Below are 26514 nucleotides of genomic sequence, written 5' to 3'. Positions count from 1 at the left end.
TCCTGGTTTCAGGAATGGATATTATTGTGACGTTAACAGAAGTGCACGGTCACTGTTGTCAGTCACTTCGCCTCTAAACAAAACCAGACACACGGCACAAGAGTGTTGTTGCATGCACATGATTGTACTGAATAATTTTTTTTGAGAGACCAATCTAATGCAGTATTTTTAGACGTATATTATGGGGTCAGTTTTTTAGTTAGCAAGGTCACAGTAAATGTAGCAGTTGTAATGTTATAAAAGTTTTTATTTGCACTAATTTACTGTTTTCCTGAAAGAATCCTGAAAAACAAGTATTGAACAGCAGAAATGTTTTTCAGCTTTGATAATAAAAAACGTTTCTGGAGCACAGCACGTGAGTATTACAGAATCATTTTTAAGGGATCATGTGACAACTGGAGGATTTTAGCTTCATATCCCAGAGATAAGTTACTATTTTTAAATACATTAAAATAGAAAAGTTATTTTAATGAGAAAAGAATTCTTTGAAAACATATACCTCAAACATTTAATAGTTACTCATGCAGTTTGTGTTTTTTTTTTTTAGTAGTTTAGTTGGATTTGTGTTTTGTGTGTGTAAAAAATGAGAAACATATTACTATGTTACGATTACTAGATTAATTAGCATCATGTAGAAATACTAGAATACTATCTAAAATAAGTCCCGAGTAAATGTGTACATGTGTGTGTGTTTAAAAGAGAAAATTGTCTGACTGCCATTGTAGGGTGTCACTGTTCCTGTGAGTTTGTTCATGTAGTGTCATGGCTGGTCGATTCCCCAGCCTCCGACTCCAATCTTGATAACCTCTTATCACAGTTCAGCAGCCAGCACACACACACAGCCACCAGCCACATCCCTCAACACCGACTCCCTCTCTTTATAGACTTCTTTCTGTTTGGTAGTCTAGTTTTTTTTGTTGTTGAGAAGATCCAAATTTGAAGTAATTTTATACAGGACAGCAGACAATGCCTTGTCACCCCGAATATCTTTACAACATGTCCAGGATAGAAACCGTCATGTACTATTTATTGGTTTGTTTTTAAAATGTTAACTTCATATCTTGTTTTTTTTAAACAGAATGTCCAAGCTTGTTTCCATACGATGAAGGCGAAAGCTGACAAAGGATGTTTTAAAGCAACATTTGATAAATAATGATAAGAATTTGTGTTTTTCACACAATATTTCTTTGGCACTTTATGTTGTTTTTACGTGCTTTTTGCAGCTTGACGGCCTTCATTAAATGGAAAACAACTTCCTTTGTGTTCCACTGAAGAAAAACAAGTGAAGGTGTTGAATTCACAGTGAAGGTGAAGAAATAAAATTTTGGAGGATCTGTGCTATTGTAACAACGTATTGGCCTACATGCTGTAGTTCTAAAATGGGGCCCTATGTAAATCAATTAACTGGCCCTTGTTGAAGGATTTGCTTCTCTGGATCTCTTCCCAGTTTCCCTGAAAATTATAAATGCACAATGGTGGAGGGAAGTTGAAAGTGTTTTGACTGTCAAATGCCAGTGACAGTCTAAGTCCTGTGCTCGGGCAGGCCGTGCTGCGTCCGTATCTCTGACCATGATTGCAGCATTTGAGTTTATTTGCATTACTGTTCTTTCCTGAGCTGCACCAGGGAAAAGTGCTTTTGCATTTTCATTTGCTTTGTTCATAGTCACCGTTTCCATTTGGAATAGTCTTTGTTACTTGTTTTAATTGCTATATTAATCATGTAAGTGCTGTAGAAAACGTACATGTTCTGTGAAATGTTCACAACAGTGCACCTTTATCAATGTTGTGTTTGAATCATATGAATGATAATTTTATGGTTGCTGTAAACTAGGGTTTCTTATATGCTCTGTAGGATTTTGTCAGGCAATGAACTGTTAGATTTGCCTCTTTATCTGTATCTATACACCAGGTAATGTTATATAACTTCTGGTTTGTAGTGTGGAACAGTATAAGGATTTCAGCAAAAATGTATTTTGTTAGAATATTTAAAATAACTTTATTAATGTTATTCTAGGTCACACATCTTTACATAAAAATACATTCATATTGGTGTGAAACACCTGTCTTGTTAAAATACGAAAACCGAAAACCTCAATAATGTATTGAAAACTGATTGTGATATATGAAGAGGAAATCACTTTGTGTTCAAAATCATGTTTTCAAACATCATACTCAATCATAATGGCCAAAAATATTTAAACCACCATTTTGATCTATACTTAGTTGCTGTGTCAGCTAGAGATCTGCCATATTCAAAACTGTCCGTATGGTAGGAGTGTCCAAAAAAGTACCCCAACCCCACCCACTGGTGCCCTACAATTTCAAATGAAGTTACTATTTCCCAAAGACTGAAGGAGATAAGCAAGCAAGCAGAGGACCAGTACACTCTCATTCTCCAGCCACCCTCCTTGATCTGTGCATTGGTGTGAGTCTACTGATAAACACGATACATCACTTGTAGGTAAGTTCTTCCAAAAAGTGCCAGTAAAAGTGTCTTATAACACATTACCTGGCTTTATACTTACACAATTATTTTCTGTGTTTAGATATAGAAGAGTTATTTTTTTAATTACATTAATACATCTTTAATATTTGCCAAATATTTTATATATTTGGTTTATGTAGGATATTTTGTTACAGCAGATCTTCGTGCCAGACAACCAGTTTAATCAGTTACTTAACATATAAGCCAATAAATACATTTTGTATTAACTTACATAAACATAAATGTGCAATTATTATTATATAAAAGCCAGCTTATTTTAAAAGTGTTAAATGAGCAAATTACTGTTTGTTTTATTATCTCTCTCTCTCTCTCTCTCTCTCTCTCTCTCTCTCTCTCTATATATATATATATATATATATATATATATATATATATATATATATATATAAAATTATGAATAATTAGTTACTGCCTGTTTAATAGGTTTAATATTATATGAATTTCCAAATTAACTTATAACAATAGAGCATTTTATCAGACCTATATGTAAATATCAGCGCCTTCACTATTTTTTGCACTTTGATTCACAATTAGTTTATTTATTGTTAAAAAATGTTTTGTCTGATAATGCATGATAGTTATCAGGCGAATATGATGCTATTCATAATCACTCAACTAGATAGATTGTTTTTCTGTTCAGCAAGCGATGCCATGATTGACTGAGCGAAATGACAAGAACATATGTTACAACACTACCAGTTCTCTCTTTCTTTAAAGCTTTAGAAAAATTGCTGGATTTTGATATTTTTAAATGTTATTTTAAAAAAAAAAAGTAAGATGCTTCTATAATGAAAACAAATTTTAAAGACTACTCTATATAATCAATACTGATATTCCTCAACAGTTATTTTGTTTTTCAGAGTCAATACCATGGTCTTTCTGTTAATCTTTTAATAGTCAATTCCCCTAAGGGAGTAAATGTTGTTGCGAGCTAATGCTAACTGTTATGAATGCCTTTGAGAAATTCAGACATGCTGATGTATTTTTAGGGCTGACTTTTTGCCACAGTCAAATGAGGACATTTTAAAGGGAAGTGTGAAGACCGCACTGTATAGAAATACCTTATTAAAGTATACTGACCAAGGGGGTCTACAATACCTGTTAAGCTATCTGTTAGCATTCCCATCCATCTCGCTCAGCTGTAAAGACTGAGAAAAATGTTTGTATATTTCTGAATGTATTAATATATTATAATAATATTGTCTGTCAACATTAATTATACAGTCATCGTTAAAAAAATAACAAAATAAATGCATTTTTAAACTCATTTATAATTCTTCCTATATTGGTAAGCAAGTCTGAATTTGAATCATTTTTCGTACATGAAAGATGGAGAACTCATCCGAGCAGTCCCGCTGGGTGTCCCCCAGCCTGATCAGTCCAGACCAGTTGGCAAACTACACCACAGAGCCTGGTTTACTGCCACCCGGTGAAGATGATGAGCCTTTCTACTCCAGCTCTGAGACTGACTTACTGCCATCGTATTATTCCACTAGTGGACAGAGCCGAGCCTCGTCGTCTTACAGACACAGTCCAGGTGAGATTCTTACTGCTGCATTTAAAGGTTTGTGAAATGTGCAGTTTCTGCACTACTACCATTGCAATCAAATGGTATTGTAAATATAATAGAAGATCAGGAGGAGACATGGAACTACTGTTTTGCTGGTTTCCTTCCACTATTCACTCTCAAAATATATAGGTTTCCAAAAGGGTTTTTTGCAGTAATGCCATAAATGAGACATTTTAGTTTCCCCAAACGATCTTTCAATGAACAGGTGAACAATTTTAATCTACAGAACATGAAAAGGCTCCATGGAAATGGAAGATTCTTTATGGAACCACTAATGCCAGTAAAGAACCTTCATTTATAAAAATGTAATGGGTAGTAAAAAGAAGAATCTGTCATCATTTACTTTTGTTTTAAATTTGTAGGACCTTCTGTGTCTCAATTATTATTTTTGTCCATATTTTGAAAGCCAGTGAGGTCCAGTGTTGTTTCACCTCATGGAAAAAAACTGTTAAAAACATCTTTCAAAACTATCAGTGTTTAATGTAAGAGTCAAAACTGTGCTCTATTTCAGTCAAAATAAGTCAATTTTTTTATTTCCATTGAAATAGTTCGCCAAATCTACTCCTCTCCATCAATTCTGGGAAACATCCAGTGGCTGGACAACTCTGCGGGTCACTCTCTAAACTCTTCCTACAACCCCACATCCACTGTTTGGGCAAGTAGCCCGTTCACAAAGACGCCTCTCCATCCTCACACCTCCACATCTATCTACCCGAACAGCACTACCCCTTCTTTCACCTCCCCCAAAGAGGGCTTCCCTTCCCCGAGTCGTGATGGGAAGGAAAGTCCCAGGCTCCAGGAAGTCCTGAAAGCTGAGCGCCTGAGTCCCATGGGTGGAGGTGGAAGTAGCTTTCTCAATCTGAGCTCAGCTCCGGGTGGTGTGTATGGACCTTCTTCACACATGCTGGGTCCATACGGCTCATACATGACCACGTCACAGGACTATAGTTCAGCGCTCTATTCTAGCGCGGGACCCTGGATGAGCCCTTCATCGTTCTCACCCAAACTTCGCAACAAGATGAGACTTTCGCCACCGGGTATGTAAATCTACACTGTAGCTGACTGAAGAAAGTTCAAATCATGAATGATTCAGCATAATAATTACTTTTGAATTTGACAGAGGCACGTGAATGCGTAAATTGTGGTGCCACTGCCACCCCTCTGTGGCGTCGAGATGGAACAGGCCACTACCTCTGTAATGCTTGTGGACTGTACCATAAGATGAATGGCCAGAACAGACCTCTCATCAGACCAAAAAAGAGACTGGTACGTGAAAAAAAGTTCATTTCCTAATATTTTTACATCTTGTACTTGCATTTAGCAGATTAGAGCTGGGCGATAATATAGTTTACATTTTGCAATGATGCTCTATAAGCAATCAAGTAGTTGAGATTTGCTGTACAGTATATATGGTTATATTGGAATATACTGTACACTTATATATGCTTTATATAAAGAGTTTGGCAGATAATATATACAAAATTTGCTATATAGTTTAAATAGCTTGACATGAGTCTACTGTATGTAGACATACTGTACATCAAACTTTGATAAAACCATTCCTTCCACAAAAAAAGAGTCCTATATCTCGAATTTGGTATATACTACATATTTATTTATGTGAGTGCACTGTATGTAAGCAGAAAAGTAGGCTATTTAATATAGATAACTGGGTGATAGTTGTTTATAATGATGTAAAAAAAAAAAATCACATAGCCGAGATTTAATATAAGTGACCCTGAGTAGCTGGGGTATATTCATAGCAATAGCCAAAAATACATTGTACAGGAACATTAAGTAAGGATCATGTTTCATGAAGATATTTGATCAATATCCTACAGTAAATATATTAAAAAGTAATTTGTGATTGCTATATACGTTACTAAGAGCTTCATTTGCTTCGATTTTCCAAATATTATCCTATCCTAACAAACCATAGATATGTGCAAAGTTGACACTGCTTTTGTGGTCCAGGGTTACCTATAGTATGTGCTGCTTTATTAGATATATTAGTAACATTATATTTTAAGGTCTCTTAACTAGCATGCATTTTACTACAATATTAGCCATTTATTAGTAGTAATTAAACACATTAATGCCTAATTCTACATTACCTTAATCTACATAATTGATCCTACCAAATAACTACTAAGTAACTACTACTTTCTAATTAATAAGCAGCAAATTAGGAATTTATTGAGGAAACAGCTGTACTTAATAGTGAATATGTGTTCCCTATAAGTGTTCCAGATATACTTATAGTAGTTGTGCAATTCACTATTGATTCTGAATTATTAATGTTATTATCAATAAACTTTGCTTCTGTCAGATTGTCAGCAAACGCGCTGGAACGCAGTGCGCCAACTGTCACACGAGCACCACGACACTATGGAGACGCAACGCTAGCGGCGAGCCTGTGTGCAACGCCTGCGGCCTCTATTTTAAACTCCACAACGTAAGTGCGCTCACTCACACTACATTCATCAGAGGAAAAAAAACGAGGAACTGCCAAACCTAAAATCTCTGCAATGTCTTTTTGCAGGTCAACAGGCCTTTAACTATGAAGAAGGATGGAATACAGACAAGGAATCGCAAGGTGTCTAACAGAAACAAGAAGGGCAAAAAGAGCGCAGCATCAGAGGTTTACCCTGACATGTCTCACATCGCACCTCCCGATGAGCATGTAGGACCCTACTCTCTGAACCCAGGACCCCTCCTGTCCTACAGTCACACGCCTCACCTACTGCCCCCTTCAACTTTGCACTCCTCTCCAAATTTGCCCTACCCCCACCACCCAAACTCCGGCATGGTGCCCACATTAGTGTGAAGGAAACATCTATTGGACCATAATGAGGCATGTACAATACGCTGGCCCCAACTTTCTTGCATAAATACATTGAATCTTATTTTTAAGTAAAAAGAAAATACATTAAAGCTGCTCGATAACAGTCGCAGTCTACCAGCTTGTCAGCTCGTCACGTAGTTTGAATAGTGGAACAGTAAAACTGTCAGCTATAGTTTGATGACAAATGTAAATACTCTTTTATGGCTTATTGTATGTGCTATAATCACACTATGAATGTCTTGTAATTAAATGAGGTTTTGAGGTTGAAAGAGGTTTTGAGGTTTTACTTTAATTTATTATTAATTCATCATCACATTAAAAAATAATACAAAATATGTATTCATTAAATATTGTACATCTAATATGATAATATACCATACTTATTAATGCTATAGAAGTGTTTTTGTCTGTTTTTGTGTTTTACTATCAAAGGTGAACATTTTCAATGTGGTGATGGTATTTAAATATTGCAAACTGTTTTAGACCTTGTGGTTTGGAGCTTGCTATTTGGACTTCCATAACATTCCAGCCAAGCAATAATAGTGTCATTGTCCATTCATCCACTCCGCAGAGGCTTTAACAATTGATCTGCTTTTGGAGCATGAACATGCAAATAAAACACTTTCCATAAAGCTGGCGGAGGGCGACAAAGCATTTAACCAAGGTTCCACTTGTGCCAGGTCCTAAAATTAGCTCACATGGAAAAACTGTTATATCTGTGTACATAACGCAAAATAATTGCACCTGCACTGAAATTCTCACAGAGAATATTAGAATCAAGATAAGCTGATAAACAATTGGCCTGTGTCCAGATACATTTTTTATTTTTTTTCTGTAGGTATGCACTTGTTTAGTAGGAATACATTCCTGGACATCACAATGACCTTTGATCTGTGTGTTCAGGTAATCTACACATAAAAAAAAGGAATTTACTCAGTTGTTAGCTTTTAGCGTTTACATTAAAAACCTCCCATTTACACTAAAGCAAGGTGTTACAGTTCAGTTTAGAGTGCTGCGAAAGTGATACCTTATCACGCTCACAACATTCTCAACACTGACCCTCCTCCACAGCATCACCAGAGATCACATGTACTGTCTTTTAACCACCTTGAATGGGATCAGCATCCGAATAATGACTGCAAATGTTTAAAACATCTCTGCAATTGAAATAAATGTTTATTTATCGTTACCTTGGGGGTGCATCTTAAAAAAAACTGTAAGAAAACTACAAACATAACTCAAGCACCTGCAGTTTGTGTTCCTCAGCAAGGACCTAAATAAACTAGTATAATTCATGAAGCAATTTCAGAAATAAATAATTATTTGCATAGTTGTGTATACTGTGGGCAAATCATTGCATGACTGATCATTAGTCATGTGCAAGTGTGAAGAGTTCACTTCTGACGAGGAACCATGAACATCTGTGGATGCCACCTAATCCTGACCCTTCGCTGACTCATTACTCAGAAACTTGCAGAAAAGTCAAGTTCGCAAAGGCTTGAGCAAACCGCCAAACAAATATAAAAATTCTTTCTTCATTCACTCACCCTCAAGTAGTTCCAAATCTGTATTAATTTCTTTGTTCTGCCAAACACAAAGGAAGATATTTTTAAAAAGGTTGTAACTAGGCTGTTTTGGTCAAGAAATTCATACAGGTTTGGAAATACCCGAGTGAGTAAGTGATGAATTTTTAATGATGAAGTCTACTCGTAGATACATGTTTTTAAAATCTCTCTCATCACAGACATTTGCACAAATATGAAGGGTTTAATAAATAAAAACAAATGAACATGGTGGATATGGTCCGTCCATACAATGTTGAACTTGCAAACTCTCTTGAGTGGCAGGTGGGTATCTGTTTTTTTCTATTTTGTCCTCACCGAGTTTATCTGCTGGGACGGCCAGCCATGTATTGGGGAAATGGTGACAAATGACTGAAAGAGATTAGCAACCACAGGACCAGTCGAGCAAATTCAAAACGACATCCGTTAGTTTGTGTCTCAGTCTCTCCTCTCACTCTAATACTTTAAAATACAAACCCATAGGTTACATGTCCACTACCAAATCTTATCAAAATTCCATTGAATCAGTGCACGTAGCACATTTTCAGACTCCCAGACATCCATTCAATTAAAGATCTTAAGCAACAGTACTCATGAATGCAAGATTCTGGGTAATACTTCTCAAAATTATTGCAAACTAAATGTCTGTACTAAGACCACATTTTTTATTTTTTTTAATTGTAAAGCATTTGTCAGGCTAACATGACTATAAACGTTTTTAGACTTAAAAAGATAGCTTGAAACTGCCATAAAATTGTTGTATATGGTAGTCAACATTTAAAGGTGATATAAAAGGTTCATTAAACGCATTTTGATATTACGACAACTTTGATGAATGGTACAGTAGTCAGCAAAACCTATGAACAGCGTTGATCTTACAGACAGTGACCTCTATGGGTAGTATGGTGTTAGTACAATAGTCAAGATGCTAATTGAACGCAACCAAATGCTCTGAAGCTCAAATAAATATTCCAGCACCTGCTTTACATTGCACTAAAATAGTGGCCTGTGTGTTATATTATTTATAATATGTAAAAGTATAATAACTGAATTCAGACTTTCTCTACAAGAAAGAAAAACCAAAATACACAACATGCAAGCACTTGATTGTGAATTACACTGCCTTTTTATTTAACCAGGGAAAAAAAACAATAGACCTATCAATTTTGTTACAATTCCAACAAGTGTATGATTAAATACAGAGAACAGTATACAAAAAAAGAAGAAAAACTCACCAAGGACTATGGATCGGTTGGAAAAAAAATATACAGTATATTAGTTCTTCTGCTTTTTGACAAGCAGAACTGTTTGAGAGTAAACAGTACTTTCTGTAAAACTGTAACTTCTCAGACTCAGTTCATAACATAACGTTCAATGTCAGCCAAATGTGAGGTAAAAGCTCTGACCTACAAATCTGGGCATGGATAGACAGAAAGGGAACTATCACCGAATGTCATCATCTACCAAGTAACCCAACTTTCTTCCCCTTCACTTCGAATCGTCCTGCTGGTCTGTAGTGGCTCTCTTCAGAAGACATGCTGCCTGACCAGGTTGCCTCCTCAGGACTGGAACCCGACACAGAGCCATCTAGACTTTTTGGCCCAACTCTGGGAGAACTTCTGCTTCTCCTGACATCTTTTTCGCAACGGAAGCTCTCTCGCAGCAATGTCCCTTTTGCATGGGACTGACCTACCAAAGGCCTTAACGCCGTAGTTGGTTGATGGAGATTTTTATTAGGCATAACTTCTGGCTCTGAATCACTGTCAGAGTCAATGGCAATAGGTTCTGAGGATGATCCAGGGCATGGCTTGAAGGCACAGTTGCTTTGACTACTTTGTCCAGTGTTTAATGGCTGCATTTTCCCCTTGAAATCTGGAGAGAAACCAACAGGAGACTTCAGCCTAAATTTTGAGGTCCTTGAGAATCCACTTTTTTCTTCGTCATTGACTTCGAACAGCCAGTTTGCGTCAAAGCTCATGTCATGCTTGAGCTGGCTTACTGCCCGCATGTTAAAGCCAAGTAACACAACAGGTTTGCGGGTGACAAAGTCCCGGTCACATGAGCGGCGATGGTTGGCAAAATGGCCGGAAACATCAGACTTCCACAACCAAAGGCTTGCGGCTAGCTTCTCAATCTCCCGTTGGGAAGGGTAAGGATGCCGATTAAAATACGCTGTAAGGAAACCTTTACGTGCTTCGTAGGACTCGTCACCATGACCTTTCGGATCCAACGCCAACACAACCGGCTCCTCCGGCTTCTCAACAAAGGCTGAGGGGTAATACCTAGACTGGTCTACCATCTTCCTTCTCTTGGGGTCAGATGCATCTGGGGTAACTAACTCACGTTTGAGAGACCCAACTCCAGGTGAGCGCAGTCCAGGCATAATAGGCTTGGTGCCTTTAGGAGTCTGACAAACACCTCGGCAGTGTACCAAATGGAGCGTGATGGTGGAAGCAGTCATGTTGCTAGTGTACACTCCTAGGCAGTGGATGCACTTGTAGGTTAGTTTTTTCTCTACAGGGTGCAATGTTTGTAGTACTTGATGACGATCCCGTAAATGATGGGCAAGGGCATCCGAGATGGGTCCTTTAAGAATAGTGAAGCACAGTGGGCAGAGTGTTTTCCCAACTTCTTTCTTTTGTAACACAGAAGACTGGGACATGTTTCGGACCACAGAATCAGTTTGCGCATCTGTCTGCTTTACAGCCAACTTTGCAGGCTTGGGCATGGCGCTGTTCTGCGGTGGTTGATTGGCAGCTGAAGAGGCTTCAGGGGTCTCTTTCATGTTGTAGGTGGTTACAATAAGCTGAACATTTTTGGGACTTCCTTGCTGAAGAGTGAGATCGAATGTTAAAGGAGAACCAGTCGGCGGATCCCCTGGTTCGTTGGAGTGTGCCAGACGCTTGTGTGCTACAATTTTCTCAACTTCATGAAACGTGGAATGACATTGTGGGCATGACAGCCCATGCACTAGCATATGGTTCAACAAAGAGTCGCTGGGTAGGTAACGGTTACAGTACAGACACTTGCTAGTAAAGTTGTGAATCTTCATGATGTATTTAGCCATTGCCCTCACCTTCTCCGCCTGATGCTCCTTTTCAAAGTGAGCACTATATGCGCTTTCAGGGAAAAGTTCATTGCAAATGGTGCAAATCTTCCACTTTTGTGTTTGTGAGGTGTTCAAAGCATTGGCTGAAGCTTTCTTGGCCTGCAATGACGTCAGTGTGGCAGTAGCAGCATGCACAGATGAAGAGAGAGGTAGGCTCTTCAATGAGGGTGAGAAAGAGGCTGACTGAGCATTAAGATGAGTAGCACCATGGACTCCAAAGCCCCCCAGGTGTTTTCCCGTATGTGACTGGGAGACCGCACCAGACACAAAAGCTTTATCAGGTAGTGTAACGCGAACTGGGTGACCAGGGACAGAATTGCCTGCAAGAGTTTGCTTGAAATGGTTGCCAACAGGTAAGCCCACCATTTTGGGCATACTGAAGCGATTTATTTGAGGTGTTTGGGGACGCACACCTGGAGTGATTGAAATGCCCCTTTGGATTACGTTCGCCTGGGGCCTCGGCACTATGACATTGGTGTGCCCAATCATGGCGGTGACTTGATGGCCAATGCGCTCATGGAACTCAATGACGTGCTGGACCAGTGCTTCATAAGAACGAGGTGTGAAGTGGCAGCTCTTGCAGTGAATCCCATGACTGTTACCAGGGGCCTCCACACTGTTTTCTTGCTTCTCTGAGTTTCTTCCCAGGTAAGGTGTAGTCACATGCTGGAAGTGTTCCCTGTAAATGTGCCTGCGCACCACATTGTACAGTCTGTCTCGATAGGTGCACTTCTTGCAGTAGTACACTGGGAGCTCCTTTCGATCAGGCAACATAGGCTTGTCTAATCGCATACCGCTGTCCCTAACCCCTATTGGAGCTCTGTTGGGGCCAGCGACACCCTGACGCACCATATTGTGAGGCATATGGAAGAGCCTGACATGAGTTTCCAGTGTCCTTTTGTTCCCACTGTATGTGCAATAGGAGCAATTAAGAAGGATTCGGCTCTCAAAGTCTTCTCTGTGAACATTGCGGAAGTGGTTTTTGTAGGCAGAGAAATACTTGGAGGCAAATGGGCAATCTGAACAGCAAAACTGCTTTGTTCTGTAGTCCTGCAACATTTGAACAACAAAGCAATATTACAAAATGGTTATGCAATGCAAAAAGTTTTCTTTGAGGACTTTTGTTGTAATGGCTGTGGGTAAAATACCTGCGACTTTGTCCAGGATGGATCCCACATACAAATGTCAAGGTGAAATTGATTCATGTATGAATCACTGGGGCTAAAATCTTTGTAGTCCTACAGGAAATGGACAGGAAATAACATTATTGAAGCAAATCACATACATTAACACAGCAGATGTTTAATATGAAAAAAAAACAATGACAGTTCAAAAATAATCACCTCGACATGTTCTTTGCAGTAGTCAAGGCCAATGTCACCTAGCAGTTTTTTGACTTTTTTCCTGGCCTTCCTTAGCCGAGTGAGGTTATTCACTGGAAGTTGAAACATGTCTTCTACACAAAAAATAATAAAAAAACCAAAAAAGGTTCACTCAACAATTACTAATTATGTTGTGCAGACCAATATATGCATTTATATTCAGTATAGATGCAGGACTATGCAACAGCAGTTTTCAGTTATTAATGTTATAGTAGAAATGCTCCATCTGTAATCAGACACAATTAACTTAATGAAAATTAACCATAATGGCAAGTGTTCAAAAATAGTGGTGTTACAGGTATTAGAAAAATTAAGTATTATTCTGCTTATGATCTCAACATGACAATGCCTCATGGGAGTGCACACCACATTAAACAATTTTAAAGGAACAGTTCTCACAAAAAATGTCAATTATATAATCAATTACTCACCTTCATGTCACTTCAAACCCTTTTGGTTAATATTTGAAACACTAATAGAAGTATTTTAATTCAGTCTTGTATATAAGATAGTATATTAAGGAAACATTGATGCTTCAAAAAGGTCTTTAATAGCTTGTAAGCGTAACAGATTTAGACTTGTCATCAATGCACATACATAGAGCACATGATATATGGTAAATGCAACCAATATTTGCTTCAAGTATGAAAAGCAATGAGGTGTGTTCTTGTCATTTTTGCATTTTGCAAACTGAGGTTTGTTCTGCAATGTCCAGCAAGTATGGTTGACCTTTTGTTTATCATCTTTAATATACTCTATGTATGTGCCTTTTAAACTTCAATACTTTCAATGGAGGAATTGGAATCTCTCAGTTCCATGATATTTTAACATATTATGTTTTTGGAATAACATTAAAGTAAAAGATTACGGTTTTCATTTTTGGATGAACTAACCACTAACTTGTTATAAACAATACAACTTCTTCATAACTTCACATAACTATTGAATGCGCAAAACACAAATATTAATTAAGATGTGCATTAAAAACAAATGGAAATGATAATTTACAGCTATAAATATGCATGTATTGCCAAAACAATATAAACCTGCTCCAAAAAAAACCCCTGCCGGTATCAAATCAACAGTTTAAAGGAGACTCCTTTTCTGCAAGTACCTGTCAAGTTCACTTATCCTTTCTGCATTTAATCGATGTCACTGGTGCACTCATATACTGTATTGTAAACAACAAAATAATCTAAATGTAATGTGCATTTATTATAAAAGTGGTCCTGCAAAGCCTTCAGAAGACTTAACTTTTAACATCCTCATCCTTTGACAAAGTTAAGCTGATAACAATCAGTTATGGAAAAATGAACCACACTAGACATGCAGCACTATAGGGTCAATGGGTGTGATAGATTTTGCACAATGTAAACAAACCACTCTTATATAAAGCTGACTTCTGGAACACAATGCATGCATACAGCAACTGCAGTCCTGCAAATGGGAATGTTGCTCCTATAAATGCAACTCCACTAGACAATACAGGCCACAGCAGGCCTTTTTGATAGGCTCAGCAGAAAAATACCCAATTTATGTTGACAGGCTACGCTGGCGTTGACCTGACCGCATGTACGAACTGTCCAATGAGAGCTAAGTGCTTCTAACGTACAATTTCATTTAAGAACGAACTTAGTTTAGCGATAACAAAACAATTGTTACTCCATGCACATATATGCAGTTAGCGCGTTAGCCTAGCCACGCTGGATGTTTGATGTGAACACTGAACTCCACACAAAAGCAGCTATGCCAAAGAAAGAAAAGCAGACGTTTATACTGACACATTACCTGCTTTACTTCACGGTCTCGCATGGAATTCCCTTCAAGCGCTTTGCTTTCAGACTAAATGAAGAGTTAGGGTGAGAGGACAGAGACAGATTGTGGTTTATTCGGCAGATGCTGCAGTCCTTCGCGCCGCTGCCGCCGCCGGTGGATTTCGGCAACTCATCCTGAGAATCCGCACCATGTGTCATCAACTGGATTAACACGGGCTACTGGACAGTTTCTGTCGACCTCATGAACTTGTTCTTTAATTTACGATTTGGACAGACTGCTGTGTCAATTCAGTACAAACACGGGGCAGAGAACAGACTTTTTTTTCTTTGAGACTGTTCCGTTCCACATACCAGCCAAGCCTGTTCAAAATGGCCGACGGTTGCAAGCGGAAATGACATATATTTGTGTAAAGTTCAAAAGGGGCCACACTGATGTCTGGGGAAGATTCATCACAGCCACACAAGTACAAAGTAAGTTTAAGTTGTCGATTCGTGAATGAAGTGCAGCTTATGTTCTTGCATTAGTTTTGTTCGTTTTGGTTTACACATAAATTGAGATTATGAAATTGTTTTAGTGATTAAGATCCGGTCCCGTGCCGATGGTAGTGTTAAGTGACAAGTACTATGCTGTCGTATGTATGCCAGTCCAAAATTAACATAAATGAATGAGGGTGAGTTTATCATTTAAAAAATGCTGTATTAACTATCCAAACCAGTATAAATGTATTTGTTCTGCTAAACAGAGCAGTTCTGGGGCACCATTGACTTCCATTATATTTTTTTTCCTACAGTGGAAGTCAATAGTGAATCAAAATGGCCTGGTTACAAACTTTGTTCAAAATATCTTCATTTGTGTTTGGCACAACAAAGAAATTCATACAGATTTGAACTACTCAAGGGTAAGTAAATGATGACAGAATTTTAATTTGGGGGTAAACTATCTCTTTATCCTAACAGGACTGGGTGTTTTGAAGCAGTATTTTAAATTAATGAATTGAATTCAGACTCTTGAAATAAATTCAAAACCGCAGCTGGAATTTCTTGTGCCAGTTTAGCAATGAACAGTTTAGTATGAATCTGTCTCAGCATGTCATACTGAAAAAGCTGTCTGCTGTTACAAAGTCTCTCACCAGGACAAAAAAAAACAAACAAAAAGGCTAGGCTAACGTTTGCTGAGGAGCAAGTTGTGTGGAGAAAGAAGAACTGATCCAAAGTTCACTTTAGTGATGAGAACAAGTTTAATATATTTTGGTCACATGGGAAACATTATGTCCACTTTACAAATTCAAGATTAAAGGCACCAAAATGACACAAGTCAGTGAACAAAGGTTCTGTGTAAATGCTGCTCGGTGTGAAATCACAAAATCACTCATTACAGAACCGGCTTTACTGACAAAATGTGCATTACATATTGACTGTGTTGTGCATGGTACATGGTATGAGAAAAATGAGATATGATATTGAGAAAAAATATTACACATCCTTCACCTACTATGCTATATAGTCATGTGAACAATTTAGGGTGCCCTTTTGAATTCCATCCATGGTTTTCTGACTCAGGAGATAATAAAAAATGATGTTATCCTTGGAAAGTCATAAAATTAAAAAATATCACCACACGTCATTATTTGATTAACAAAAAGTTAGGAGGACACCCTATGATTTAATTGCCTGTAGATCCACTTTTTAGCAGTAATAATTTGAACTAATCATTTTCTGTATGATTTCCTCAGTCTCTCACATCATTCTGGATGAATTTTGGCCTGCTCTTCTTTACAACATTGCTCCGGTTTATTGTAATTTGATGGCATTTGTTTATGAACAACTCTCACCACACAATTTCAGTCAGAATGTTTAGCTTGTCTCGTTTTTTTCTAACTGTACTGTCATAAATTTTAGCTTTTCATGTTTCATTTTAACGTTAACTGAGGTCTGTAGAGTCTGCTGTGAAGTTCTTGGGTTGTCTGGCATTTCTCTAAGTGTTACATGGTCTGATCTTGGAACAAATTTGCTGGGATGCACACTAATTGGGAGGATGGGTGTCTGTTTTTAATGTTTTCCACTTAATAAGCTTTCTCACTGCAGAATGGTGGACTAGTTCCAGACTAAAGGCAGCAACAATTGCTTCTCTAAGATCATTCCTCCTTGTCATTGTAACATTTGTTTTTATATAGGTATTCACACTTGCTGATGATCAGTTAAGGTATTTGATGAGGATGTCCTAATTTTGTTACCCATAGCTTTTCCTTTTTGGCTTTACTTTGTTAAACAATGACACGGTGCAATATGTCATGTTGTTCAAAGGTTTTATTTTCTACATTTTAAGACCTGGAAATAACCTGTTATTTTTTTATATGTCCTGATAAAGAAAACCATGGTATTCAATTGGTGTGAATATATATATATATATAATATATATATATATATATATATATATATATATCTCCTGAATTAATCCAGTGGTTCCATGACTTCCAAAGTAACAACACGGGGTCCAGTCATCACCAGCTTTGAAAGAGTGCGATAGTCCAGATGAAGCACACTTCGTCCATTTACTTGGCACACAAACTGGCGAACCTAAGCAAAAAAAGGAAAAAAAAAAAAAAAAAGAGACCAGCTGATGATGGATTCAAAATTTTTATTGCGTAAGCATCTGTGTTTTTGTTTACGTGTTATGATCACCTTAATTCCTGCTGCCGCAGCAGGGCTTGCAGGATCCACAGCCTGAACATAACAAGGTGATTTTCCGCGTACTACAAAGCCCCAGCCTAGGGCATCACCGAGGATCTTTAATTATAAAACTCACATAAACAAACTGTAGTTCAATGTTCTTTTCATGGCCAGCTAAGCGTGATGTATGCAAGTCTTACCGTAAGAACTCTTTTTACATAAGGAGCACCTGGAGATAACAGCTCCTCACAGGTTACATATCTTTTCAGCACTGTCGGAAATAATACACGCACATTTTATGCTTACAATTTGAAAACTGATAGATTACTTGGAATTTAAGAGTTATATCTGTAATAGATTTTAAAAACATGCAAACGCCGTCCTATAACCTGATGTGGGATTGCATCGCACTGCAAGGGCAGCAGTGAGAGAAGCCGTCAGTGGGTATCCACGTGAACTCTGCTGCTGGTGGGTCACACTTCCACATTGTTCATCCAAAATAGGCTGAACTGAAATTAGAAAAGTCTATACACATTTAAAAGTTTATACAATGATCTACAATAGTCTTTCAAACTTGATTTATGCACTTACGCTCACCAAGGCTGCATTTATTCAATAGAATACACAATAAAATTAGCCCAATTTAAAATAACTTTTTAATTTTAGTTTGTGCTGTCAAATGATGAACCGCGTCTGAAATAAAAGATTTTGTTTACATAATACAAATAAATAAATACAAATTTGTGTGTGTGTGTCTGTATAGAGAGAGAAAGAGTGAGAGAGAAATGTTATCTTTGTATATGGAATATATTTATATATAACTATAAATTTATAGAAGAATATAACTACGTACATATAAATATTTTCAAGATATATACTGTATGTGTTTGTCTTTATATGTACATAATAAATATACGCAGTACACACACATATATATTATGCAAACATTTTATTTTAGATACGGTTAATCTCTTGAGAGCACTAATTTTATAAATTTTGAGAGCAAAGATGAATTTTAAGCAGCTATTAGCCTATTATTTGTGTGTTGCATGATCCTTTAGAATCTATTCTAATCTTGCTGATTGAGTCTTCAAGTAATATTTCTCTCTATTGAAAACGTTGCTCCTTTTACTTTCACTTTTGCTTCAACTTGAATAAAGTTATTTTTCAAATAAATTATACACCGACCCCATTCAATTATCTTAGTAATTTCAAAAATATATAAGTAATTTGCTCAAATGGTTGTGTTGGCCTAACAGGTAGTCTTTATTAGATTTTGTCATGCGTCAAGGGGTCCATCGAGTAGTTTGGGCTTATGAAAAGGAGCCTTTAGTGTAAAATAAAATAATGAGAAACCCTAGGTTAAGGAGCTGGGTTGCTGACACAAAGGTTACATGTATGGGTGTCCACAAAAATGGAGAGTTACTGAGCTCATTATGAAGTGATATCCCAGCTGTGCCCTTGAGCAAGGCACTTAACTTCATATTGCTTTCGTTACTCCAGAGAGGTTGACCAGGCAATTAGAGCGCTAAAACTCCCTCTGGTTAAATTGGGCCGTTTGCACCACCTCTCAAGCTCTAACACTCCGTATCAAAGCACTGAAATACATTTGTAGCATTCGTAGTGATTTTACTCTCAGATGAGAAGTCACTGTTGCCTTCAAGTGGAGATGTTTTGTGTACTGTAAAGGGACTGTCAGGCTGGTCTTCTTGGCTTTGCTCTGTTATGCATTCAACCTCTTCGTTCTCTGTCTCGTGCAACAGTTCAGAAAGACGGCGCCGCCGGCGAAAGTTAATGCAGAATTGATACAGCAGCCCGCTGTCAAAGAAGTGGTGCTTCAGAGAGACTGCAGAGTGAAATGAAGAGTGGACTGTTTCAGCAAGGCAAAGCATGAAGAGCGAAATCACAGCAGGTGTAACATTTCTTCAAGAGATCATCGTCCTATACGCAGGTATGATGCATTAGATTAACCTAACAGGCAGTGCATTTAGCTGGTTAATGTGGAAATAAAACACTCTAGGTGATAGTTATTGTTCTTACCATGCTGTATGATGCCATGCTCTAGCAGGGCCTTACAGAGATCCAGTCCTTGCCGTCGACTCTCTATTTCACCGTTCTGTAGCAGCCAATCAATTAACATGTAACCAGGGAAAGAACGTTCATAAGCCACTCCCTTTTCCTGTCTCGGCTGTAAGATGGGGTCTTTGCTTGTAATCAAACTGTAAAAAGCAACAGATGTGTTTTGAAAATCCCGTCTGAAAGAGACAAATAATGAAAATACTTTTGCAGCGTTTATTAAATATAGATCAATGTTAATTACTATATTTCTTAATGTACTACCATTTAAAGGTTTTGGGTTCGTTAAAATGGCCGTTTTTGAAAGGCCACATTTATTAAAGTACAAAAACAGTAATATTGTGAAATTATTTAATATAACTGTTTTACATATTCAAAAATGTGACTTCTTCTTGTGATGACAAAGATGATGGCAATAATGATTTACTGTTCAGCAGATATTCATAATTACTAGCAATATCAAACACAGGAGTTTTGTGGAAAATGGAAGTTCTTTTAAATATATAAAAATGTGCTTAAAGTCTTTGGGCAAAGTAGCTTAAAGAGCCCTAGACAACAATTGTAGACAAATATTAAATTCTAATAATAACATTCTTAATGCTTTTACTTCAAAGCCTACCAAATGAACATTTTTACACTTCCTAAAAAAATATCTTACTGTTCATACAGCCTCTGTCCACGCATGAAGATCTTAACCTCTATGTTGAAAGGAAATGTGCCATCATCCTTTCTAAATCTGTACAAGTATTGGTCGTCTTTAAACACGGGCCACTTATCACACACTATAAAGATGAAAAGATAGTAAAGCATACATTCTGTCTTCTTAAACATTAAGAGTGGAATAAATGGGTCCTACTATGAGTCAACAGAGAAGGAAAACAGACGTGACCTTGTCGTATCATTGGCTTTGTACTTGGTGTACAGTAAACAATATTGTACCGTGATGAATGATATCATGGTCCATGAGGTGCTGCATGAGCTGGACCGCAGTCTCTCGATCAGGCACCTCTTTATGAGCAATCAGCCAGTCAATAACCTCCTGAGCCACAAAACAGTTTGGGTACGTTCGCAAATGGTGCCTGCGGTCCTTGATCAACTTGCTGTCTTGTAGCCGCATTCTTCAAAATCATGATAGTTCTATGAGCAACCATTATTATGCCAACATTGAGAAAAATGGTTCAATATGTAACGGATAATTAAAAATATAAAGTCTTGAGATATGGTGAGATTTATGTAAATCCTGTGTCTAACCGAGCCTGGTTTCTTTCCTTCTTTCTGTCCCGGAAGTGGTTTTTCCTTGCTTAGTTGGAGACATTTAATTTCTAGCGATTATCGTCGATTTGATTACGCAGACAGTCTCTGCATTTAATAAAAAATGATCTGCCTAATCTTATCATTACACATTAGTATCATTCTATTCCGCTATCTGATACCGTTTAGTGCTTTGAAACACTCTGTATTGTTTAAAGCGCTGTTTAAATAAAAGTGATTGGTTGATTGATTGATGTCGCGTAACGTTACCTTAGCTGCTCTCCGGCAATCATTACCTCAGCCTTTTGGTGTCTTGTCATCATTGTACATTGAATGTTTCCCAGTAGCTCCATGGCTGTTCTGTCAAGTCTCTGCTTCCGTGCATTTGTTTCCTTCGCTTTAATGGTGCTTTTTTGTTTACTAAATATTCAGGGGATCGAGGCACCAGTTCTTCGATACTGTGAATGTTGTGTATACAAATATAATTCCCTCTCTGCATGCTATTTGTTACATTGATTTGAACGTTGTTCCAGGTTTGGGGTGACTTTACATCCAATACTTTATTGGCAACTGATTTAACGGTAGTTGGGCTGATGCTGTCTTAACTGTTCGTTTGTTAATGTAAGAATTACCTACCGTGTGGGAAACCAGAAAACATATCAGCAGCTTCACATAATGGCCACATGGTGTCAGTAAAAGAGTTAGCTGAGAAACATGCACAGTTATACCAGATGAGATTACAGAGGACCACTTAGTTTTAGTCTATGGTCCAGATACTATTTTAAAGTTAAACAGTACAGTTATGCGGTCTTATTTCTGAGAATTCTAGCCATATATATATATATATATATATATATATATATATATATATATATATATATATATATATATATATGTCATGGTTAAATTTCTCCCCAAAATTAAAAACATGTAAAACTGCAGCTGTGGAGTTTTTAGTTTATTTAGTTAAAAAAAAAAAAAAAAAAAAAAAAAAAAAATTTGCTCATGTGTTTCTTTGTTGTTTTTTTGTTAATTACTTATAGTATTTTATTTAGTTAAAGCCTTATTTTAAAGTCATGTGCTACCCTGCAGGTCTTATCTTTATTATTGTTGGTCGCAGTTGCTAGAGAGGCCAACTTTAAGTGATCATGTGGACATCCTTTGCACCACCTGTGAGTATCGGTGCATTTTACAATGACATTCAGGCTTTAATAGCTCAGATTTATTACGGCAATTAGGGAATGTGACATAAGAGTCACAAAAGTGCATCCTTTAATGTTTGTCTCTGTCGGTGATCTTCATGCTGAATTATGTGCTGTTGTGATAGTAGCATGTTCGTCTTCAATTTACGGACTGCTTATTAAAAAAACAACAACAACAACAACAAAAAAACAATATGGTACTGACAAACCCTCACAAAATCAACCATGTCGTGGTGAGCTGAAAATATAAAAAGTGGTCATTTGATTTTGTTTAATAAAACCTTTCATTAATAGGTTCACTTGTCGTTAGGCTATACAAAATGCAACTTTCTTTTAATTTGGAGTAGGCTGCTAAACGTATCTTGGACGTGTTTTGGGGAGAGTGACAGCTGTGATAGGAAAGAGGGCGTGGCCTCGCTGCGCGGCTGCTTTTAAAGCTGCGTGATTTACTTTCTATTCAACACAGCTACATCCTGCGCTGTTCTCTGAGAGACCATCTGAAACCAAAGAGCGACTTGCAAACGTTTAGGAGGGGGGCCAAAAGATCTGTCTTGACTTTCACCTCGATTTCCTACGCGGCGGAACCGTGTTTTGAGAACATTAATGCTACCTAAAACGCAGTAACAAGTTGCTCACTTCATCGAAACATCAGCAGAAATCATGACGGCGGAGCAGCATCAGCTGAATTTGGACTACGGTGACTTTGACATGAGGTTTGATGTGAAAAAGGAGACTGCAGCTTTGGGACCGGACCGCTCTTTTATCCAGCAGTGCGGTGTGCACGTGCCGGGCTCCGTGTCCAGCACACCCATGAGCACCCCGTGCAGCTCCGTGCCTTCATCCCCGAGCTTCAGCCCAAGCGGACAGAGGAGCGGTGCTGAAGACCTCTACTGGACCCTGAGCACGGGGGCTTATCCGCAGCACGCGGACCCACACTGCCTTGAACTGACACCCGAGGATGTGCGGGAAGCCTTGAGCGCCAATCTCATGCACGCGCACCCGTCTCAGCTCCACCAGGCAGAGATGGAGCATGGATACCGGAGCATCGGTCAGTTCCACGCGCCAAACGTGCATCAGTACCATCAGCAGCAGTACACCGAACTCGGCCACAATCCCGACTTCGCGCACGGCAAAAGCGTGGATCAGTTAATGCAGCACCTCGACTGCGCCCCTCAAGGCGCGACGCACCTGAAGTCGCACAACGTCCACCAGCAGACGCACCACAGACGCGGCGAGCGCGCGGAGAGCCGCTTCTCCGACCAGCAGCTGGTGTCCATGTCTGTGCGCGAGCTCAACCGACACCTCCGCGGCATGAGCAAGGACGATATCATCCGGCTGAAACAGAAGCGCCGTACCTTGAAAAACCGCGGGTACGCTCAGTCGTGTCGGCACAAACGCGTTCAGCAGAAACACATTCTGGAGAACGAGAAGACGAGCCTCGCGACGCAAGTGGAGCAGCTGAAGCACGAGCTCAGCAGGCTGGTGCGCGAGAGGGACGCGTACAAACTCAAATGCGAGAGGCTGGTCGTCGGAATGAACTGCCAGAGTAATGGACCCCATTGTGAAAATCCCTCATCGCCTGAATTTTTGCGATAGTTCTCCGTATATTTAATGTCGATAAAGTTTCTCTTTAATAATATAAAAACAGCTTAAGATTGTTCGCTGGTTTGGCCAGCTGAAAGACCAGAAAACCATCTTAGACTTCTTTTAGGTGTTTTTGTCGGCAGAGAAAAAGTTTGAATTCTGTTATTCGCTATTTTATATTTTTACTTAACTTTATCTCTGACATGTCAAGCTGGTTTTGATAATGTACCTTTTATCTTCTAGTTTTCACAACAGTCTCCATCGGTCATCTCAGCTATGCAAATGACATTTGACCTTTTTGGCAATAGATGCATTGCGTTGTTTTGTTTTGTTTTGTTTTGTTTGTTTGAGCATTTTGTATGTCTTTAATTAGTTTCATCAATCAGTTGTATTACGCGTTCCTCGAAACTCTTCTGAAGAGCGGACGATTGTAAATTGCATTTCATTCTTACCTCCAGAATAAATTTTTGAAGAAAAAAAAAAAAAAAAAAGCAGTTGTGTTTCCTTATTTTTCTTACACTTCCCCCAGAACGCGGTTCAAAGTGTGTTTTTGCACGAAACTTATGCAGCACAGATATTTTATATGTAACCCATCAACAGACCTACGTGAAACACACACACACACACAATATCATGAGAACATAAAAAACCTAGTACACAGGTATGTGTACGCAGCAACCTTTGACCTTGCTTAACGGCTGTTTCCTGAGACAACTGTGTTTCTAATGACTCGAGAGACTCCGAGAAGAGCTGCACGGCGCTGATTGTACTAAGGTGGAAATAAGTTTTGCCCTCTTCTTAGGAGGAAAGCAAAGGCCATCCATCTGAACTGTGTTTTTTTTTGTCGTATTTTCTCTTGAAAGCAATTGTTGTACTACGAACTCCAGTAACACTGAAGGTTTTGCTGGTAAGGCCAGCCCATTATGACAAATTTTTACGAGCAAAATGAGTAATCTATACTCTAAACCACAATGTTGGAACATGTGCACTTTGATAATGAATCGAAAGCAACTGAAATCCGCATATTTAAAGTCAAGCAGGTAAATGAAAAGCACTTTCACAACACTGACATGAATAGATCTTCAAACACTGCTTGTTATTTTTGTTTTACACAACTCTCCTTTTTCTCGGGATCCAAACAACATGTGTGGCAAAACAGCCTTTAACCCTCGACCTTGTTGTCAACTGCTCCTTAACAGTTAGCGCAAGACTGACCTCCCTGTAATGACGTGCCACCTGTGCAACACGGGGTCACAGGTGCAAAAGCAGTTTTTCACCAAGCAACAGCTTTATGATCCCTTTCTCATCCCAAAGTTAGCTGGTCATTCACGAGAATGATTTTTATGAAAGCATTGCATGATCTGATCGATAAAAGCTGCACTAACGTGCCATAAGGCTTTAGAGAGAAGCTCATTTTGGTTCGTTTTTATTCCGTTTCGTACGTTTCCTGTGGATTTTTTCGCAGTACTCTATGCATTTATTTAAATGTGGGTAATCGTTTGTATCATTTAATCTGCGTTTTGTCTTGTTTTGTGCTGTTCTTTGTAGTGAGAGAGACTCGGTGTACGGTGTTTTATCACAGGAAAGCAGTGGCGTTGTAAAAGTCTGTAACAACCTCTCCTTGCGTGTGAGATATTGTGGCCGTCCGCTCCTTCCCCCGCTCTGCCTTTGCCCGAGGGGGAGGAGGCCATTGAGTCAGCACTCTGCCCAAGGTGTCTGCTGCTCTGTGGCATCAGAGGGTCACTGAAACCAGAAAGACGGAGACCACTAATGAGCAGAAGCGCAAAAATTAGATAGCATTAGACTAACAGAGACTTTCGAATTCTGGTTGTAAAATGGTAGTTATGACTAGCTTTTATGAGCTGGGTTTAAAGTATTTATTGTATACAAATACACACCTATGACTGTTAATGTTTAGTATTCGTTTGTCAACTTGCCACATTGTACGGCAACTGTAGGCAAGTTAAATTTATGTTAAAGAACTGTAAAATTTGGCAGGAAAATTATTACATTTATAATTTATTTCATTTCATTTCATGCATTTATTTACTGTATTATTTTGCTGGTACAGCCATGTAATAAAATTAATACGGTTATATTTGAAGAGTTCATATGGAAAAACAGATGACTCAAAACCTTCCACTGTCCATTCCAGTTAATCTCAATCAAACTAACACAATAAAACATGGTACATAATAATAAAAAAACTCTTATTTTTAGTACATTTTTAATTTTTACATTTTAGAATTTTAATTTTAGTATATTTTATATTTATTACAATTATAAATTTGATGTAATATACATTTAGAATTTTATATTATTAATAGTATAAATATTAACCATAACAATATTAATTCAAAATAATAATATTCATGATTTAAGTGGGCATTCTTTTTTAAAAAATATTTCATTTTATTAATTCGATTTTTTATGTACTATACATTATATTACATTCTTTAATTTCCAATACAATTAGAATTTCATGATATATATATATATATATATATATATATATATATATATATATATATATATATATATATATATATATAATGAATGATAATAATATTAAATATATATTGACTAATGAATTCTTTAATAACACAAATTTAAATTTGAATTAAAATAGCACCATTTAGAATATTTATTAAATTATTAAAATTATTTAATTTTCACTAATGTTATATACATTTTATAATTGCATACTTTATTGCATATTAAAATACTTATTGAAATCATGCATTTAGTAAAATTGAACAAGATCTAATAAAACAAGATCTATTTTGTGCCATGTAGAACATTTAGAATTGCTTTACTAAAATTTCGTACATACAACGTCTGTTTGTAGTTATGGTAAAAAAAAAACAAGAGCTAGTTCAGTTATAGTCTCTTTGGCCGAACATTGAGTCAAAAGTGCCTGATCTCTCAAGCAGAACTTGGCTGGTCAGAACTGGTCTGTTCCTGCTTTCTGGCTGTTTTGTA

The 26514-nt window shown here is 37.8% G+C and overlaps 4 protein-coding genes and 1 long non-coding RNA gene across 10 annotated transcripts; 3 read left to right on the top strand and 2 right to left on the bottom strand.

The window, feature by feature from the left end:
* Window positions 1-2305: 2305 nt before the first annotated feature.
* Window positions 2306-7190, top strand: gata1a (GATA binding protein 1a). 2 transcript variants are annotated; one of them, XM_043251239.1, is made up of 6 exons: window positions 2306-2461; window positions 3836-4043; window positions 4625-5113; window positions 5197-5342; window positions 6406-6531; window positions 6619-7190. In XM_043251239.1, the coding sequence occupies exons 2-6, from the start codon at window positions 3836-3838 to the stop codon at window positions 6901-6903; spliced, it is 1254 nt and encodes a 417-aa protein (XP_043107174.1). In that variant the 5' UTR covers window positions 2306-2461; the 3' UTR covers window positions 6904-7190. The 2 variants fall into 2 exon arrangements, with proteins under 2 accessions (XP_043107174.1, XP_043107175.1); XM_043251240.1 differs by having other exon boundaries at window positions 2343-2457.
* A 2396-nt stretch (window positions 7191-9586) lies between these two features.
* On the bottom strand, window positions 9587-15118 carry adnpa (activity-dependent neuroprotector homeobox a). The gene is made up of 4 exons (XM_043252332.1): window positions 14763-15118; window positions 12936-13048; window positions 12741-12830; window positions 9587-12642 (listed from the first exon to the last, which is right to left on the bottom strand). The coding sequence occupies exons 2-4, from the start codon at window positions 13041-13043 to the stop codon at window positions 9940-9942; spliced, it is 2901 nt and encodes a 966-aa protein (XP_043108267.1). The 5' UTR covers window positions 13044-13048; window positions 14763-15118; the 3' UTR covers window positions 9587-9939.
* A 27-nt stretch (window positions 15119-15145) lies between these two features.
* LOC122354211 lies at window positions 15146-19319 on the top strand. Its single transcript, XR_006252093.1, has 4 exons — window positions 15146-15220; window positions 15325-15420; window positions 15541-15648; window positions 19183-19319. It is a non-coding gene; the product is annotated as an uncharacterized LOC122354211 (long non-coding RNA).
* si:dkeyp-97e7.9 (DEP domain-containing mTOR-interacting protein) lies at window positions 15964-21457 on the bottom strand. Of its 5 annotated transcripts, none has more exons than XM_043252333.1 (9): window positions 21017-21457; window positions 20435-20613; window positions 20154-20277; window positions 19460-19674; window positions 19053-19265; window positions 17809-17928; window positions 17620-17690; window positions 17432-17536; window positions 15964-17326 (listed from the first exon to the last, which is right to left on the bottom strand). In XM_043252333.1, the coding sequence occupies exons 1-9, from the start codon at window positions 21097-21099 to the stop codon at window positions 17201-17203; spliced, it is 1236 nt and encodes a 411-aa protein (XP_043108268.1). In that variant the 5' UTR covers window positions 21100-21457; the 3' UTR covers window positions 15964-17200. The 5 variants fall into 5 exon arrangements, with proteins under 5 accessions (XP_043108268.1, XP_043108269.1, XP_043108271.1 ...); XM_043252334.1 differs by having other exon boundaries at window positions 19460-19638; window positions 21017-21453; XM_043252336.1 differs by having other exon boundaries at window positions 21043-21142.
* A 942-nt stretch (window positions 21458-22399) lies between these two features.
* mafbb (v-maf avian musculoaponeurotic fibrosarcoma oncogene homolog Bb) lies at window positions 22400-24023 on the top strand. Its single transcript, XM_043252802.1, has one exon. It carries the CDS (start codon window positions 22609-22611, stop codon window positions 23542-23544), a length of 936 nt encoding a protein of 311 aa, XP_043108737.1. The 5' UTR covers window positions 22400-22608; the 3' UTR covers window positions 23545-24023.
* The last annotated feature ends 2491 nt before the right edge of the window (window positions 24024-26514 follow it).

This window comes from Puntigrus tetrazona, chromosome 11, assembly GCF_018831695.1.
Source record: "Puntigrus tetrazona isolate hp1 chromosome 11, ASM1883169v1, whole genome shotgun sequence".
Classification (NCBI taxonomy): Eukaryota; Metazoa; Chordata; class Actinopteri; order Cypriniformes; family Cyprinidae; genus Puntigrus; species Puntigrus tetrazona.
Note: the sequence above shows the minus strand (reverse complement) of the source record. Positions and strands in the feature narration are given on the sequence as shown.